At 62.6% G+C, this 17644-nt stretch overlaps 1 protein-coding gene across 1 annotated transcript in view; it reads left to right on the plus strand.

Annotated features, from left to right (window-relative positions):
* Positions 1 to 17644, plus strand: part of AP3D1 (adaptor related protein complex 3 subunit delta 1) — a 36839-nt gene that overhangs the window by 16632 nt on the left and 2563 nt on the right. The window contains exons 5-31 of the mRNA XM_006206420.4: positions 1204 to 1311; positions 2756 to 2885; positions 3447 to 3586; positions 3697 to 3770; positions 4942 to 4991; positions 6202 to 6251; positions 6658 to 6706; positions 7474 to 7619; positions 7695 to 7843; positions 7992 to 8222; positions 8695 to 8926; positions 9772 to 9917; positions 10305 to 10446; positions 10934 to 11005; positions 11599 to 11674; positions 11993 to 12192; positions 12549 to 12622; positions 12756 to 12933; positions 13249 to 13305; positions 13876 to 13980; positions 14829 to 14972; positions 15180 to 15227; positions 15517 to 15706; positions 15798 to 15886; positions 15987 to 16072; positions 16613 to 16734; positions 16840 to 16919. Of these exons, the coding sequence (XP_006206482.1) occupies positions 1204 to 1311; positions 2756 to 2885; positions 3447 to 3586; positions 3697 to 3770; positions 4942 to 4991; positions 6202 to 6251; positions 6658 to 6706; positions 7474 to 7619; positions 7695 to 7843; positions 7992 to 8222; positions 8695 to 8926; positions 9772 to 9917; positions 10305 to 10446; positions 10934 to 11005; positions 11599 to 11674; positions 11993 to 12192; positions 12549 to 12622; positions 12756 to 12933; positions 13249 to 13305; positions 13876 to 13980; positions 14829 to 14972; positions 15180 to 15227; positions 15517 to 15706; positions 15798 to 15886; positions 15987 to 16072; positions 16613 to 16734; positions 16840 to 16919 (3168 nt within the window). The remainder of the gene's footprint in view (positions 1 to 1203; positions 1312 to 2755; positions 2886 to 3446; positions 3587 to 3696; positions 3771 to 4941; positions 4992 to 6201; positions 6252 to 6657; positions 6707 to 7473; positions 7620 to 7694; positions 7844 to 7991; positions 8223 to 8694; positions 8927 to 9771; positions 9918 to 10304; positions 10447 to 10933; positions 11006 to 11598; positions 11675 to 11992; positions 12193 to 12548; positions 12623 to 12755; positions 12934 to 13248; positions 13306 to 13875; positions 13981 to 14828; positions 14973 to 15179; positions 15228 to 15516; positions 15707 to 15797; positions 15887 to 15986; positions 16073 to 16612; positions 16735 to 16839; positions 16920 to 17644) is intronic.

Raw genomic sequence — 17644 nt, forward strand, 5'->3', positions numbered from 1 at the left:
CTGCCTCCGCAGTCACGCCTCCTTCCTGCCCTTCTCCCCTTGTGGGGCCACCTGCTGAGGTCCAGCCCTCCTGGTGCAGGGGGCTGTCTGCCCCCTGGATCTTGTGAGTCACGCCACATGGGCCACTCAGCCCCGTGTGTTTTTATGTCACAGTGGTCTCTGGGGAGCACTGAGTAATAAGTGTCTCCTTGGCCCCAGTGTACTTTGAACATCTTTTGTTTCCCACCTTGTTGCAAGTGGTTTGGGGTGGGGTTTGGTGTCAGAGGCACCCTCTCTCAGCCCAGACCATGCATCAGAGCCTGTGAGCTGTGGTTGCTTTGCAGGTGACCTGGTGACTGGGCTCCTGGCAGGCGCTGCGGGGCAGGCAGGCTGCTTAGGGACAATCTGAGTGTCCCCCATTTCTGCAAGCTCCGTGGCAGCACCCAAGGCGCCTGCCGCTGCCCTCTGACCCTTTGTAAGTCACGCTGTGCTGGGGGGACTTCATCCTGTGCCCTGGTGGCTTTGTCTCCTCAGCCTGGGCTGCAGTTAGTTTAAAAGCCTGTATTTTCATTTTGTTACTGTGGTCTAGAAGGTTGACTCTTAAAATACCTTTACCACATATGTAAGGTTTGGGGAGGTTCCTTAGGAAAATTTCTCCCCAGAGCAAGTGTGTGACGCACACAGTCCCCTGCTAGTGAGACGGGGCTTCCGCGGTCGGGTTTGGTGAGGGCAGAGGTGAGCGACGTTGGAGGTCAGGGCTGGTGCGTGCTTTTTGCGGCTGGTTTTCCTGCTCCCCTGAGGGCTGAAGCTCAGGGCGAAGCTTCTCTCTGCTTTCAGGAGGGGCCCAAGGAGTTGTTCCTGGCTCTCCTGGGGGAGATAACCCGTGGAAACAGAGGTTCCAGGGTTCTCCTCTGGGGGCTCCCTGTCATGTGCCATTGGACTCTTGGGGCTGGCTGGCTACACCTTCTCAGCCCAGGGCTCCTCCAGTGGAGCCACCTGGGGCCCGTGGGTGGCACCAGCTCTGCCCAGCACACCCCTGGGACGCGGGTGTGGCTCTCCCCTTACGGCCATGCCAGGCTTTCTCTGATGGCATGTGGGCCTGGCTGCTCCTTGTGAGTCCTCGTCCTAGCCCGTCTCCCACCCCAGAGCAGGCCTGGCGGGCACAGAGGGGACCCAGCAAGGTACGATCCTCGCCCACCTCTAACCCTGTCCCTCCCTTTCCAGGACCTGAGCAGCCCCAGCCAGTACGACACTGGCGTTGCGCTGACTGGCCTGTCCTGTTTTGTTACCCCAGATCTTGCCAGAGACTTGGCCAACGACATCATGACACTGGTGAGTCTGTGAGCGCACCTGCCCCCTTGGCCTTTGCTCCCCAGCGTGCCGGGGCCGCACGGGTACCTGGAAAACTGAAGTGGTGATATCATACAGAGAGCCTTGGGCATGCGGAAATGACCTGGGTCCCGGGCAAGCTGGGCACCGCATCTTCACCTTCTCCGGGCACCTGGTGTGCCCTGCATTCTTACTTCATCCCCTGAGCCGGTCCTGTGAGGGCGGGACAGAGTCTGGCCGGGGACTGTTACCCAGTCTGAACACGTGACTTGCCGTCTACATTTTCGCTGAGTCGTGGTGGTACGGTAGCGGTCCCGGCAGGTCAGGGCGGTCCTGCCTGCCTGCCTGCTTTGACCAGGGCAGGGTGCCTTTTATTTTCACCAGAGCACAATTTGACTTCATATGGCTCAGTCCACCCGGAAGGCAAAAACCCCAGCCAGCCCTGGTCTCCGGGGTGTGCAGAACCTTGTTCTGAAACACGGACATCCTCTTAGAAATCACGGCCCTCACCTTGGTGGGTCGACTGCATGCTGCGTTCTCCGGGGCTCTCCCCGTCTGGCCGTGTTAAGTAAAGCAGCGGCGTGGAAGGGAGGTGCGTTCCCCCGGGAGGGCTCTGTCCGGACGCGGCCTGTTCGCTGTGCAGATGGGCAGGTCTTGGCTGGTGGTCTTGAAAACTCATGCACTCGGCTTCTAGATCAGGGCCAGCACAGCGCGGCCCGGGCCACAGCCAGTCGCCGTCTGTTGTAGATGGTTTTGTCCACCTGCAGCCCCGCGCCTTCGTCCCTGCAGTGTCCCTGGGCTGCCCTCCGTCAGGCCCCTGCCAGGCAGTGTGCGGGCCTGGGTGGCTGAAAGCACCCCGAGCCCTCCAGGGTGTCAGCGAGCTGCTCGGACCATGCTGGCGCTGGTCCTGGGGTGGGGGCGGGGCTCCCCTGGGCCCTGTCAGGTGGGCAGCGTGCCTTCCTGGCAGCGAGAGGCCCTCCTGGCCAGAGCACAGTCCCGAGGGCGGTCAGGAGCTCCAGGGCCCCAGGTTGGGGTGCAGGGGGCGCTGAGGCCTGGGCACGGGGGGCCTGGGACGCCCCTCAGCATCCGGCTCTGGGGACAGGCCTTGGCAGGCCAAAGAGCCAGAGGCTGTCTCCATTGTGACCTTCTATTTGGGGGTCTCTGTCCTTCCTCCCGTCGCTCAGGGGCCCCAGTTCATCCAGGAGGCAGGTCTCAGCCTCCGGAGGGTAGGTTGGAGTCACAGACACTGGGAGGCAGGTTTCGATCCCGGCCAAGACGCTGTTGTGTGATCCTGGGCTCGGGGGGCATTGGCGTAGGTGTGCGTGCCAGGCTCCGAGCCAGGAGCCAGTGAGCTGGAGAGAGGGTCGTCCCGGGCGCTGGAGGTGAGCGGGGTGGCGTGGGGCGCGGCGGCTTTGTCAGGGAGACTGATGGCCCTCTGCCCCCGCAGATGTCGCACACCAAGCCGTACATCCGGAAGAAGGCGGTGCTGATCATGTACAAGGTGTTCCTGAAGTACCCCGAGTCGCTCCGCCCTGCCTTTCCGCGCCTGAAGGAGAAGCTGGAGGACCCCGATCCTGGTTTGTTGATTTGAGTCATCAAGGGGCAGACGCAGGGCCGAGGGGCTCTGCCGCATCTGTGAGGGCCTGGTGGAGGGTGTTGAAGGGAGGAGTTGAGGGGCACAAGGTCCCGGGACCCTGTCCTGGAACCTCCCCAGTAGGGCACCTCCTTACCGTCTGCCACCACGAGATGCTGGATTCACCTTCTTTCCAGGAGCCCCAGGACCCGCGGCTTCTCCAGGCAGCCCTGGTTCTGTTAGCTGGTGCAGGACTTAGGAACCAAGACCCGGGTACAGGGTGTGCCAGCTCCTGCCAGGGCGCCGTAGCCTCTAGGCCCTCAGCGGACAGTACACTCACACTGTGGGGCTCTCCCGTGGGCAGGGGCGAACAGAGCCGTTCTGCGGGTGGGTGTGCCGCGCGCCCAGAGTCACTTTGATCCTGCTGGGGACACACCCCGAGCGGGTGGGTTTGAGCCCTGCCCGCAGGCCATGGCACACCCTGGCCCAGGCAGGGCCCCCACACACGCGCTAGCAGTCTGCTGAGGGGGCCCCCTCTCACTGATGGAGGCCCCTTACTTCTCAGGGGTCCAGTCAGCGGCTGTCAACGTCATCTGCGAGCTGGCCAGACGCAACCCCAAGAACTACCTTTCCCTCGCCCCTCTCTTCTTCAAGCTCATGACCTCCTCCACCAACAACTGGGTCCTCATTAAGATCATCAAGCTGGCAAGTGACCTGCTCGTGCCCCCCGCCTCCCGGAGGGCTCCAGGGCTGTTGTGAGCGCGCGTGGCACACGGGGCCGGGCTCCAGTGACCCTGGCGTCTCTTGTCCCCTAGTTTGGTGCTCTCACCCCCTTGGAGCCAAGGTTGGGCAAGAAGTTGATTGAGCCTCTCACCAACCTGATCCACAGGTAGGCCCTTGGTTCCCAGGGGCCCTGTGGCCTCAAGGGTGGGGACGGGGGCTGCCGCCGCAGAGGGACCATGTGTCTGGGTGGACTCTCTCCTTCATTCTGCAAACAGCAGAGTTACAACAAGGTGGAGAAAGCTGCCCCATGCAGCCCCTGGTTCCCTGGTAGACCCAAGGGGTCTCATTGAAGAGCTGTAAGTGTCTCACTGCCCCCCCAGTTCTGGAGTGTTCTAGGAGTGTCCATGCTGCTTTGGGTGCCTATGGTTGAATCTTGGGGGGAAGCATTGGGTGCTAGGGAATCCTGGACTGGGGTCCTCTGGGCATTGGGGGTCCTGGGGGCCTTGAGGCCGCGTTGGATTAACGTTAGAGCTGTGGCTGCTATGGGTGAGGCCCAGGCCATGGGCTGGGCCCTGCCATCCCCTGGGGTTCAGTGTCCAGGCTCACAAGTGGGTCCCACATTAAAAATAATTATATACATCAGGTGTTTGGGTTCAGGATGTTGTTGGTTTTAAACAAAGAACCAGTCACCAGGCTTAGGACGTAGGTGTGGTTTTCAGAGCGTCAACAAGAAGCTGTCGGCCCCGTGGTGGTTCCCGTGGATGGGCTCTGGTGGCCCCTGCTCCTTGGGACTCACTGTGTCCGCACCCTCGGGTTTGGGTGATGTGGGCCCAGGAGTGTCACCAGAGAACGTTGGATTGGAGTAGATGGCCTGGTGCCCGCCCTTGGTCTTCCTGGGCTGTGTCACTGCTGCCCCTTGATGACCCCGGGGGCTGGTGTGGGTCACGACCACCGTGTTCAGCTTGCCTGCATGCAGCCATGGCCGACTGCCCCTTCCGGGGAGCCAGGCGGGGTGGTCTGGGTGGTAGAGGCATGTGGGGAACTTGGGTTTTCTTCACAGCTGTCAGAGAATTGGGAGGTTAGGGCGTGGGCTGCAGTGGCAGGGCATTCAGGCAGACTTTGGGGGTGAGGAGGGGTGCTTCTGTTCCTCGGGGGATTCTTATGGCCGTGCTGACCAGGCCAGGCCTAGGGGCATCACCTGCGTGGCCCTCCCATGGGAGGCTTCACGGCTCAGTTGCCCTGACGACTGCGTTTTCCTCGAGGCGGTGCCCCCGGGGGTCTTGGTGAGGTAGGAGGCAGGTGGCCTTGTCTTCCCTTTCCTCTGTTTCCTCCTCTAGCACGTCTGCCATGTCCCTCCTGTATGAGTGCGTGAACACAGTCATCGCAGGTGAGTGCCCAGGGTTTCCTGACTCTGCAACAGGCGGCTGTCTCCAGCAGGGGGTGCTGGTCCCCGTGTGGGGCCAGCACCCCCTAGTCAGGTGCCACCTCCTCCTTCCCACCACAAGCGCCAGGCGTTGACTCCCTCCAGGGAGACGTGCTGTGGCCCAGCCTGTCCGCAGTCCCTTTGGAAGCCCCCAGCTGGCCCTGGCTCCAGCGTTTGCCCTGTGCCTTGGCGTCTGCCACACCCACCAGCAAGACCCATCTTCTTGAGCATTTCAAAGCAGATCTCAGGCATTGTGCCACTTCCCCTGTGAAGTCTAAAGTGTAGACCTACAGCAGAGAGCCTTTGCGAGCCGCAGTCAGCACGTGCTCCCTAGAAGGTTTCCATAGAGGCTGTTAGTTGGAGTTGGCCCGCCTGGGTTGCATGTCCCTGCAGCCCGGGTTCTTGTAGACGCAGGGAGTTACTGGCAGCCTGAGGGGTTCGGCTTCTTGCTGCCTGCCTGTCCCTGCCCAGGACTGTTGGGATGCTCCTTGCAGGGCCGCAGGCAGTGTCAGGTTCAGCAGTGCAGACGACACTGGCCGGGGGTCCATGCTCGTGACTGCTGTGCGGGCCACGAGCATCCCTGAGGGTCAGTGACAGGAGCAGGGAGGGGAAGGGCAAGCATGGGACTTGGGGGCGGCCCCTGTGTCCAGAAAGGTCCGTGGGGCAGACTGGGGCATGGCAGAGTGACTCATGGCCCTGGCGATGGGTGGAGCGAGTGGGCATGCGGAGAGGAGGTGGGGCTGGTCCTCCTTGGGTCCAGTGGGCCTCAGTGGGCTGTGGCCCACGGACCTACCCTGGACCAGGACCCCTGGTGCCTGGGGACTCTGCTCTGCTCTCTTGGCCCCAGAGACCCAGCCTGGTTTCTCACTGGGGTCGGTCATGCAGGCACCTCTGCCTGGCAGGGCTGAGACCCCAGTCTCCAAGAGGAGAGGAGGTTCCCATTTGGACCCCATGTCTGCACAGGCAGTGTAGGGATGGGAGCCCCAGGTCTGGTTCCGGACACCCACCTCCCCAGGCTAGCAGTCAGGCCTGCTGTATTAACCCGTTGCTCATAATCAGTTGCTACCAGTGCGTTTCCGGCTCGGGTCCCTCCCCCGGGCCCAGAGGCGACGCCCCTGGTGGACATGGGTGCAGGCTGTGCGCGCCGCGCTCCTCACTGACTGCTCTGTTCCAGTGCTCATCTCCCTGTCCTCCGGCATGCCCAACCACAGCGCCAGCATCCAGGTACGACCGTGGGCCCTGCTCCCCTCTGCCTGAGTCTGACGGATATTGGCCCACCCTTAGCCCTGGGAGGGCGTAACCATGGCCCCGCAGCACATGTCTGAAGGGTGGACATGCGCCCACCTCAGCCCTGGCGCGTTTCTGTGGGCACTACCTGCGTCGATGTCGGGCGGCCTGCTCTCTGTCCTCAGCATGGACGGGCATCCCTTCTCTGTGTAGTGGGTGCTCCACCAGCCTCTCCCCTGCCCAGGCACCTGGGGCTGCCCCCTCTTCGGCCTCAGTGCTCCTTGCCTCCCTCTCGACCAACCACCAGGCCCTCGGGACTCGGGGGATGGGTGTGAGGCAGGCCCAAGCTGGCTGGCCCCACCGCTGGTTGAAGGGCGTGACCGGTGTTCTCCCCACTCTGCAGCTCTGTGTGCAGAAGCTAAGGATACTGATAGAAGACTCCGACCAGAACCGTGAGTGCTTCTCCCTCTGAGCCCTGCAGGGCCTGCAGCCTCAGCTCCCACGAGTCAGGCTCTTCCCTGCCCGGGTGGAAGGCGGGCACCAGGCTTACCAACAGCTTCCTCTGTGAAAACTGCCCTTGGTCTGCGTGGTGGGCTCCTTCCCGCTAGCGTCTTAGCCTGTGCTTGGCCCTGTCCAGCTGGCAAGGTCTTCAGGCACTGGGCCACGCGCCCATTGCCACGGGGAGGTGGGAACCCAGCCGAGGTCCTTGGAAGGCCCCAGCTCGCTCTTTGAGCCCCAGCTGCAGGGAGGAGCCGGGGGAGGGGCTGATGTGAAGGGAGTGCTCAGGCCGGGAGGGGCACAGCAGGCAGTGGGGGCGTTCCCACGGGGCTGCTCTGGGCTCCCTGGGGTTATCAGACAGGGCGGTGCATGGTGCTGCTGGTGCCGCTTTTCAGTAACTTAACAAGCTCTGTGGGTTGCGGTGTCTGCCACTGTAGTGCAGAAGCCACCTGGCACGCACAGGGTCGGTGACAGGTGTGTCGCGCCCACAGACCTCCTTACAGAAGGCGGGCTGTGGCTGGACTGGGCCTGCAGCACACTAGCTACTGCTGGTTTAGATGATTGTGCTTTGGGGCTGATCGAGGTGGGCAGTGGCATTTGGTGCCCAAGAGACACGTGTCAGCGGTGCCCAGGTGGTCAGGTCCACGCAGCAGGCTGGGGCTGCAGGCCTCGCTCTCTCCTGGTCACATCCAGGTTTAATGGTGGCCCCCTGTCCCTGCAGTAAAGTACCTGGGGCTACTGGCCATGTCCAAGATCCTGAGGACGCATCCCAAGTCTGTACAGGCCCACAAGGACCTCGTCCTGCAGTGCCTGGACGACAAGGACGAGTCCATCCGGCTGCGGGCCCTGGACCTCCTGTACGGAATGGTGCGTGCCCTCTCCCCAGGCGCAGTGGCCCCCGCGTGCCCAGCCAGCCCCTCCCTCACCAGCTCCCGCCCCCAGGTGTCCAAGAAGAACTTGATGGAGATCGTCAAGAAGCTGATGATGCACGTGGACAAGGCCGAGGGCACGACCTACCGCGATGAGCTGCTCACGAAGATCATCGACATCTGCAGCCAGTCCAACTACCAGCACATCACGAACTTCGAGTGGTGCGGCCCAGCCTGGTGGGGGCGGGGGGCCCGGGGGGGGGAGCAGGGGGACTACTAGCACGTCACCAACTTCAAGTGGTGTGGCCCAGCCTGGCAAGGGCGAGGGGGGCGGGTGCCCTGCTGCGTCCTCATCTTCTCCGTCCCGCAGGTACATTAGCATCCTGGTGGAGCTGACTCGGCTGGAAGGCACCCGCCACGGCCACCTCATCGCCGCACAGATGCTGGACGTGGCCATCCGCGTGAAGGCCATCCGCAGGTTCGCCGTGTCACAGATGTCCGCGCTGCTCGACAGTGCACACCTGGTGGCCAGCAGCACCCAGCGCAACGGCATCTGCGAGGTGCTCTACGCGGCCGCCTGGATCTGCGGCGAGTTCTCCGAGTGAGTGGGCACCAGCGGGCCTCCTGCTCCGGTGGGGGGGGTGTACCCACAGACCTGGCCCTGGGGCCTCGCGCTCCAACAGCTGCCATGCCAACCGGCCGTGCCTCCCCCCTCACCTGCTTTTTGGAACAAAACTGCTCTCACCACGAACGCTTCCCATCACGAGGACCACTGAGAAGTCTGTGTGACCTGGACCCACCTCTGTCCCCCAGACGGTTGGGTCTGTTCCCAGCTGACCTGTCATCCTTGCACGTTGCTGCCACGGGTTGTTCCTTCCCAAACTCATGCTGTTAATTTGGTTTTCTTCTCTTTTTTTCTCAACTTTTCCTGTCCAGCTGTTCCTGACCTTTGTGTTTTTCCCTCAAATCCCTTCCCTCAGCCCCTGGCGCAGAGGGGAGGTCTGGGGGAGAGGGACGCAGTGACCGCTGCAGACCCTGGAACAGCTGCTCACTCCCCCCCCCCCCGTTCTCAGGCACCTGCAGGAGCCCCAGCGGACCCTGGAGGCCATGTTGCGACCCAGAGTCACCACCCTGCCGGGCCACATCCAGGCTGTGTATGTGCAGAATGTGGTCAAGCTGTATGCGGCCATCCTGCAGCAGAAGGAGCAGGCCGGGGACTCGCAGGCGGCCCAGGAGGCCACCCAGCTCCTGGTGGAGCGGTTGCCCCAGTTCGTGCAGAGTGCTGACTTGGAGGTCCAGGAGCGGGTGAGTACGGGCCCATCAGCATGTCTGGGGGAGCCGGTCAGCCCCCGGAGCGCTGGCTTTTCTCTTCCCAGGAAGCAGCTCAGCAAATGGTTTTTTGTGAGTGTGCCCCCGCCCGCGAGCGTGGGCAGATTCAGAGTCAGTGTCCCAGGGAGGCCCTGGGTGGTCGTCTGCGGGTGGAATCTAGCGAGTGGGCGGAGAGGCAGGAGACAGTGAGCAGATGGGAGACCCTATCAGGGTTCGTGATTGGCCTGACTCCGGGATCCATTGCCCAGAGCAGGAAGTGTCAGAGGTGACAGGTGTCCGGAGGGCACTGGACGGGTGGTGGCGGAAAACTGATTGTGGGGAACTTGAGGTGTTAACATTGGCATTGGTGGCTTGGCATCCTGCTCTTTGTGCCCTCTGTGATGGGGGCGTCCTCAGCCACCCAGACCCCCACCCCTCGCCAGCACTCAGTGGCCTGGGCACCCCTGCTGTCTCAGGCAAGTGCTAACTTGAGCCTGTCTGCAGGCTGGGGGCCGCGCTCTGGCGGGGCCCAGGCGCCTCCCGGAAATAGGCACTGCTGGTCCTTGGGGCAGTTGTCACGTGGGGCGGCGCTCCCTCTGCCCCTGACCTCTCGTCTTCCACGTGAGCCTGTTTTTATCTCTTCCTCGTAAAGGAGACTGCAGCTGGGCTGGTTTCTTCCTGGCCGGGGCCCGCCACAGCCAGCGGCTCCTTACGGAACCTCCTGGTGCCACTCTGTCACGGAGCAGTGGGGTGTCCGCACAGTCTGAGCAATGCCCCCAGTGGCTGAGTGGCCTTCAGGGCTGGTGCTCTGATTCCCCCTTGACTGCCTCGTGGCCCCGCAGGCATCCTGCATCTTACAGCTGGTCAAGCACGTCCAGAAGCTTCAGGCCAAGGACATGCCGGTGGCAGAAGAAGTGAGCGCCCTGTTTGCTGGGGAGCTGAACCCTGTGGCTCCCAAGGCACAGAAGAAGGTTCCAGTCCCCGAAGGGTGAGCCATGTGACCCATCAGAGGACACAGCCAGGGGGACGAGAGGGCCAGTGGGATCAGAAGGACATCCGTGGGAGAAGCAAGAGGGTTGGAGGGAGGCCCCCTGAGGCCTGAGCCCCTGGCAACGGGACAGGCCACCTCGCGTGGGCTGTACAAGGGGGCACTTGCTGGTTCTGACGCCACCCCAGGAAAACAGGTCTTCGCTGCAGACCTTGAGGGCAGCATGAGAACGTGGAGAGGCCCAGACCCCACGGTCCATGGTCTGCCTTGCCCGCTATGACTTCAAGCAGCTGCCCAGTCTTCATGTCCTTGTCTCCAAGGGGACGGCAGCATCCAGGTCCAGGCGCACAGGCCGGAGCCGCCGTGTGACCTCACTGTGTCCTGCAGCCTTGACCTGGATGCCTGGATCAACGAACCACTTTCAGACAGCGAGTCTGAGGACGAGGTGCCCAAGGCCATCTTCCACGATGAGGAGCAGCGACCGGCCAAGCAGCGGCCGCCCGAGGCAGACGAACAGGAGCTGGCCCGGGTGAGCACTGGTGGGGAGCCTGGGCTCAGTGTCCTGCTATCCTCCGGCCAGTGCCGAGTTGACCTTCAACCTCAGGTTGGGTTTGGTTGAAACGAGTACTGGCATTTGAGCCAGGAGCTTCCCAGGGAGGGCTGTGGGGCCTGACCGCGCGCTGAGGGCCTGTGATGCCTGCGACACACAGCACCTGCCTGCCCCTCCTCCCCACCCTCGTTCTGCAGAGGACAGAAGCAGAGATGCTGCAACCCCACCCCCGTCCCCGCAGGGCCTGTCTGCCCAGCCACGCCCGTCCTTTGTCCCAGAACCCCCGTCTCAGACCTCCTGGGTTCTCGTGCCTGTCTCCACACCTGCACCTGCCCTGCGCCGGCCTTCTGTGGGTCCAAGGGCGACGGTGAAAACAGTGAGGGACCCCCGCCCCACCTGAGCTTGGTGCGTGGAGGGCCCGTGTTCTGTGTGTCTGCTTATGTGCTCGCTGAACCCCATCCCACAGCGCAGGGAGGCCCGGAAGCAGGAGCAGGCCAACAACCCATTCTACATCAAGAGCTCCCCGTCCCCCCAGAAGGTGAGCCCGGCCGCCCGGCCTCGAGGGGTGCTCCCCCAGGGTTGCGTCTGCGCTCTGTCCACAGGTAGCACTGGGCTGTCTGGTCAGTTCCACAGGTAGTATCAAGAGGGGCTTCCCGACACCCAGACCCAGGGCACGAGTCCTGCACTCACCCGTGGGTGGGCTTCCCTGAGGGTGGGGGAGCTGCAGCGGTGGCAACCTGGCCTGGAGGGAGTGGACACATGGGGACGCCACCACCTTCTTCCGCACCCCCCCCCCACCAACGGGAGCCCAGCGGACCCCATAGCCACACTGGGCTCCTGGGGAGATGTGGTTCCATGTGGCAGGTGCTGCTCTCTGAAGTCCAGGCCTGCGTGTTGGCTTTTCTGAGCTGGGCAGTCTTGGGGGCTGGAGCGCCGTCACCGGGCACTACTTTTCCTACTTGGGAAAAAGATGATCCATATGGTATCCATTTGAAGTCTCGCATCTGCCCTGTGCTGGTTTGGGCTGACAGCCCCCGCCCCGCCGTTGTGACTCCTTGGCCCGGGGCGTCGGCACTTCCCACCGTGCCGGCCACCCTGCTTATGATGGGCACCTTGGTGTTTCCTCTCCAGCGGTACCAGGACACGCCAGGTGTGGACCACATTCCCGTGGTGCAGATTGACCTCTCGGTGCCCCTGAAGGTGCCAGGCAAGTGTGCACCAGCCCAGGGCAAGGGGGCAGGGCCCCAGGCACAGTGCAGATGCAGCCTCAGGCCTGTGCTCCAGCTCTTCCCTGAACCTCGTCCCACCTCCCCATCTGAGCAGGGAGGGATGCACACCCGGCTTCCCCAGGTTCTACCCACACTGTCCCCACTGCCTTCAGAAAGCCTCTGCCCACATCCAGGGGCCTGGAGCACGGTGCCCACATGTCCCTTCGGCCCAAGCGTGGCTTCCAGGGCTGTGGGGTGCTGGCGGGCAGAACGTGTCGCGGCTCTGCGCTGAGCCTGGGGTGTGCGCCTGGTGGCAGGGATGCCCATGTCAGACCAGTACGTGAAGCTGGAGGAGGAGCGGCGGCACCAGCAGAGGCTAGAGAAGGACAGGAAGAGGAAGAAAAAGAGAGAGCGGGAGAGGCGGGGCACCCGGCACCACAGCTCGCTGCACACGGAGAGCGACGAGGACATCGCGCCAGCCCAGCGCGTGGACATCGTCACTGAGGAGATGCCGGAGGTCAGCCGCCGCCTGTGCGCTTGCCAGGGCTCCCTCCACCGAGGAAGGGGGCCACCCCCACGAGGACTGGCTTTCTGGCTCTGTGGCCATCCTCACAGAGGCCTGCCGGTCCCTGCTGCCTATGTGTCCGGGGCCAGCTCTGTCCTGTGGCTGTAAGCGGTATCCCCCGACTCCCACTCCGTCCTGTGTCCTGACCTCGCTCCCTGTGCCGAGCGCCCAGCCCCAGGTCAGATGCCCTCCTGGGTGTGATCTGGTGGTCCGTTTGTGAGGAGTGGGGGCTCTGCGGGCCCATAAGGCTGGGCAGGATCGCAGGCAGTGTGGGTCGGACTGGATGCAGGGTTTCTCTCGTCCCGCAGAACGCCCTGCCCAGCGATGAGGACGACAAAGACCCCAATGATCCCTACAGGGCCCTGGACATCGACTTAGATAAGTAAGCACAGGGCTGAGTCGGAGCCTGCATTCTGTCCTGTTCACTGCGCAGCGTGGCCTGTGGCGGGGCAGAGGGGCTCCCTCCAGGCCCCGTCCCAGGATGCTCCTCCTGACCCGCCCCCGCCCCCCGCCAGGCCCCTCGCTGACAGCGAGAAGCTGCCCGTCCAGAAACACAGAAACGCCGAGACCTCCAAGTCCCCTGAGAAAGAGGATGTCCCCATCGTGGAAAAGAAGAGCAAGAAACCCAAAAAGAAGGAGAAGAAGCACAGGGAGAAAGAGCGGGGGAAGGGGAAGAAGGAGGAGGCAGGGAAGGTGAGCGGGCAGCGGGCGGGCTGTCCACAGCTCCCGGGCACTGCCGGCCAGGGCTGCTGGGGCCGCCTCCTGCGTCGCGGCCTGTTACACACGTGAGAGGGAAGGGCCTTAACAGAAGCGCCACGCTTCGGTCGTGTCCCTTCGCCGCGTAGCAGCGTGCGTCCACCTGGTCCCTGGTACCAGTAGGGCTGCTGCTTCCCCCCCGGCGCTGGAGGCGCCGCCGGCTGCCTGCACACTTGGCAGAGCTGCAGTGTCTGCTCCTGGCAGGGCCTGTCCTGCTGCTCTGGCCAAAAGCCCCGATTCCTATGGTTTCAGGGTGAGGATCTAGACTTCTGGCTGTCCACCACGCCGCCTGCTGCTGCCCCGGCCTCGGTAAGAGCCTGCAGCAGCCTGCGCTGACCCCAGTGCTCCTTGGCTGGGCATGTTTCCCAGCTGTGAAGGGCTGCTTCTCGAAGGCATCAGGGCCGCCCCCTCTGTGCCCCACTGGCCCTGCACCTTCCCCTCCATCGCCTACAGCCCTTCCAGTCTCCTGAGCCCCCGCACTAGAAGGATATGGGGGGACCCTGGCAAGACGAGCCAGGTTTGGGCCAGCTTGGTGCTGTGCCCTAGGTATCACCCAGGCACTGGCTGCATGGCCGGCCCTCGGCACAGCCTGGGCCCCCAGAGCCGGGCAGCAACCCTGAGCAGCCGCTTCGTGTTAGTGGCCAGAGTCTGGTGGCTCTGGGTTCTGGTGCCAGGACCGCAGTCAGTGCCCGCCGGTCTCAGGCCAGGCTCCTTTCCCCTCTACTGGCCAGTCTCACCTGCTGGGAGTCGTGCCCACGGGCTACAGCACGCTTGTTGTAGCAAGGGAGGCTTGTCCCCGAGGGGTGTCCCTGGAACGAGGGCAGGTCTCCTCGTCTGGGCTCCAGCTGCCCTTCCAGCCCCTGACCTGGCTCCCTGCAGGAAGAGCCCGGGGTGAAGGCCTCGGTCACTGCCCCTGAGGAGGAGCACGAGGAGCCCCAGGGAGAGGAGCAAGCTGCCGACGAGGGGGAACAGGACCCAGAGAAGGTGGGGGCGCCATGCGCGGAGAGCCAGGCTTGGGGGAGGTGCCTGCCCGCTGCCCGCATTCCACTGTCGGGTGCGCTGGGCACTTCTGACGGGGGGTCTCCCGTGGCTGTGCTCGTGGTGCTCTGGTTTCTGCGGCTTTGTGACTCTTACGCTGTGACGTTCACCTCTTCAAAGTAAGCCATTCGCTGATGTGTGTGTGGTGCATTCACAGAGTGGGGTCACCATCATCTCGAGTTCCAGAACATTCCATGCCCCAAAAGGAAACCCCATCCCATCAGCAACCACCCCCATCCCCCCCCAGCCCCTGACAGCCAGGAGCCCCCTCTCTGTGTCTGGGGACTGGCCTGTTCTGGACGCCCCACATCCACGGATCACACACTGTGTGTCCTTCTGTGTCTGCTTCTCCCCCTGAGCACCGTGCTCTCAGGGCCCGTCCCCGTGGTGGCGGGTGTCAGGGCTGCTCTCCTGTTCACGGCTGAGTGATGCTCGCGCGTGTGGAGGGACACGTGTTTGCGGGCGTTGCACTGCTGCCACACTTTGGCCTCCGTGAGTCATGCTTAGCGTGTGAGTTATGTGCACGTGTGTGCTTGGTCGGCCTGAGTGGACGCTGAGGTTTGTGGTTGCTGGGCCGTCAGGTCTCAGTTCTCCTGGTTTCCTTTGTGTGCTTTGGCCCCAGTCGGCAGGGACCGTCTGGCGGAGCAGTGAGCTCCCGGGGACTGCTGGCCCGCCCACCCTGGCAGGTGTGCCCCGTACCTGGGCGCATTCGGTCCCATGTCTCGAGGTGGGGGTGTGGCCGTGCACCGCTCGTCGGGAGGCGTGGTGTTGACTTGAGCCTCTTCCTATTTTAGAAACCTTCCAAACATAAGAAAAAGAAACATAAGAAGGACAAAGAGGAAAGGCCCAAAGATAAGAAGAAATCCAGGAAGAAGGCATCGAGGGAAGGGGCTGCTGAGCCTGTGGAGAACGGCGCGCTGGATGAGGAGCCTCTCCCGGTGAGGGTGCTGCCCACGCCGGAGCCTGGGCCAGGCGGCAGGGCCGCACCCCGCCCCTGGTCTGGCCCACCTACCGGGCTGACATCCCCGGGGTCCTGGTGTTCCACCTGGAGCACTCGGCAGCTCACAGCAGGCCTCGTCCTGTAAGCAGGTGTCACCCTTGGGTCCCCGCTACCCAAAGCTGAAACATTTCCCTTTTGTTCCTAGCCCATGTCCAGCTACTGCCTTCTGGCTGAAAATTCTTACATTAAAATGGTGAGTGACCCGGGTGTCTCAGAGGGAGGGGCTTGGGAAGGCTCAGGGTCCTTTCTCTGGCTGTGCAGGGGCTAGAGGCTCGGCCTGCTCACTGCACTCAGCCCCGGAACAGCCGGAAGCTGCAGAGGAGTCTGGAGCTCGGGTTCCTCGTGGGAGGAACAGACCGCTGTCCCCTGGGTCTGCACCAGGAGACCGGATGTTGCTCACCTGCCCTCGGGCCTCGCGTCCCAGCCCACAGGGGTCTGTGGTGGGCGCCCCCGCACCACCAACCCCAGCCTTCTGTGTGCAGACATACGACGTCCAGGGCAGCCTTCAGGAGGACAGCCGGGTCACGGTGTCCATGGTCCTGGAGAACCAGAGCAGCAGCTTCCTCAAGAGCATGGAGCTCAACGTGCTGGACTCGCTCAACGCCCGGCTGGCCCGGCCAGAGGGCTCCTCTGTCCATGACGGCGTCCCTGTGCCTTTCCAGCTGCCCCCTGGTGAGTGCTGCCTCGGCTGCCTGGCCACACGCTGCCCCTGCCCCCCGCCGGCCCCTCGCTGCTTCTCAGGCCCCTCCTCCTCCTCCACCAGGCATCTCCAACGAAGCCCAGTTTGTGTTCACCATTCAGAGCATCGTTATGGCACAGAAGCTCAAGGGCACCCTGTCCTTCATCGCCAAGGTACGGGGAGGGCCCCAGACCCAGGGCCGGGCTCTGAGGGCTGGCTGTGTGCCCAAGCCCGAGGCCTGGCGCGCCCCTCACCTGTGCCCCCTCCCGGCAGAACGATGAAGGCTCCACCCACGAGAAGCTGGACTTCAAGCTTCACTTCCCCTGCACCTCATACTTGATCACCACGCCCTGCTACAGGTGCGCCGCCGTCCACCTGCCCCACTGTCTCTCCTCTGACCCGAGGCATGAACAGGCACGCAGTGCTGGGTGGCCAGCGCGTGTTCGGCGCAGAAAGCCCGGCCCATCTGCTGGGCTGGTTGGCTTGGGCTCAGACAGCAGGCATTGGTCCCCTTCAGGGCTGGAGGCTGGGCGTCCGAGACCAAAGTGTCTCCAGGGCTGGGTCCTTCTGAGGCCTCTCTCTTTGGCCTGCAGACGGCCACCCTCTCTCCCTGTGTCCCCATAGGACCGTCCCTTTGTGCACATCTGCCTGATCGGGACCTCGATCATGCTGGATTAGGGCTCTGTCTCCAAATACAGTCCCAACCTGACGTCCTGGGGGTCAGGACTTCAACATAGTAGTTTTGGGGACAGTTCAGCTCTTGACTTCTTATGAGACCCTTTGAAACCCTGAGCCACCAGCACATAAAGGGGGTCCCAACCCTGGGGCTGGGGTCTCTGTGTGCGTTGATGCCTGGCACCCCCCGTCATCACCCTCCCTGTCCTGTGTCCTTCCCACAGTGATGCCTTCGCCAAGTTGCTGGAGTCTGGGGACCTGAGCATGAGCTCCATCAAAGTTGATGGCATCAGCATGTCGTTCCAGAACCTTCTGGCAAAGATCTGTTTCCATCACCATTTTTCTGGTAAGGGATTGGACGTGGCTAGTGGAAGGCCTAGCTTTCCCGGTGAGTGGCTTGCCCCCACCCCTGCCCCCAGGTGGCCTGCCTCACCCCTGCCCTCTGTCACAGTTGTGGAACGAGTGGACTCCTGCGCCTCCATGTATAGCCGCTCCATCCAGGGCCACCACGTCTGCCTCCTGGTGAAGAAGGTGAGCCCCTCCCTCCCCTCCCTCTGCGCCTGTGTCCCTGAGGAATGTTGGGTCACTAGTGGCCTCACCGGCTGAGCTGGGAAGCATCCCCTCCTGCGTCTCCTGGAGGAGACTGCGTGTAGTCAGTGTCTTTCTTCTTGGACTTCACGAGGAATCCCCAAGGAAATCATCTGGGTCTGGTTTTTGAAAGCTTTATATCTGCAAGTTCAGTTTCTTTCCTAAGTAGTTGTAAGACTCTTTGATTCACCTGTTTTTTTCTGGGGTGCCTTTTGGTAGTTTGTGGTTTTCAGAGAATTGGTGCGTGTCCCCCAGGCTGTGGATGTGGGTCGAGCCATCCGTCCCCTCCGTGTCCTTCAGTGTCCAGGGGACGAGTACAGCAGCCCGCCTCGTCCCTCACGTTGGCAGTCAGTGTCTTCTCCCGTTTTCCTTGGTTGTCTCGGCCGGGAGGCTTATCTGTTTCGTTGATCTTTTGAAAGACCAGTTTAAAAACTAATTTTTTTTAAGTTACTGTGTTTCAAACAATAAAATCTGATTGCATTCTGCTGCACATCTTTCCTTCTGCCTGTTCAGGTTTATTTTGCTCTCTCGTGAGTTCCTTAAGGCAAAAGCTCAGACCTTTCCAAGAGACCTGTCTCCAAGTGTTTAGTGTTGTAGGCTTCCCTCGAGTGCTGCTTTAGCTGAACCCCACAAGTTTTTGTTTTGTTTCCACTTCTATACGGTTCAGA

This window comes from Vicugna pacos, chromosome 22, assembly GCF_048564905.1.
Source record: "Vicugna pacos chromosome 22, VicPac4, whole genome shotgun sequence".
Taxonomy (NCBI): Eukaryota; Metazoa; Chordata; class Mammalia; order Artiodactyla; family Camelidae; genus Vicugna; species Vicugna pacos.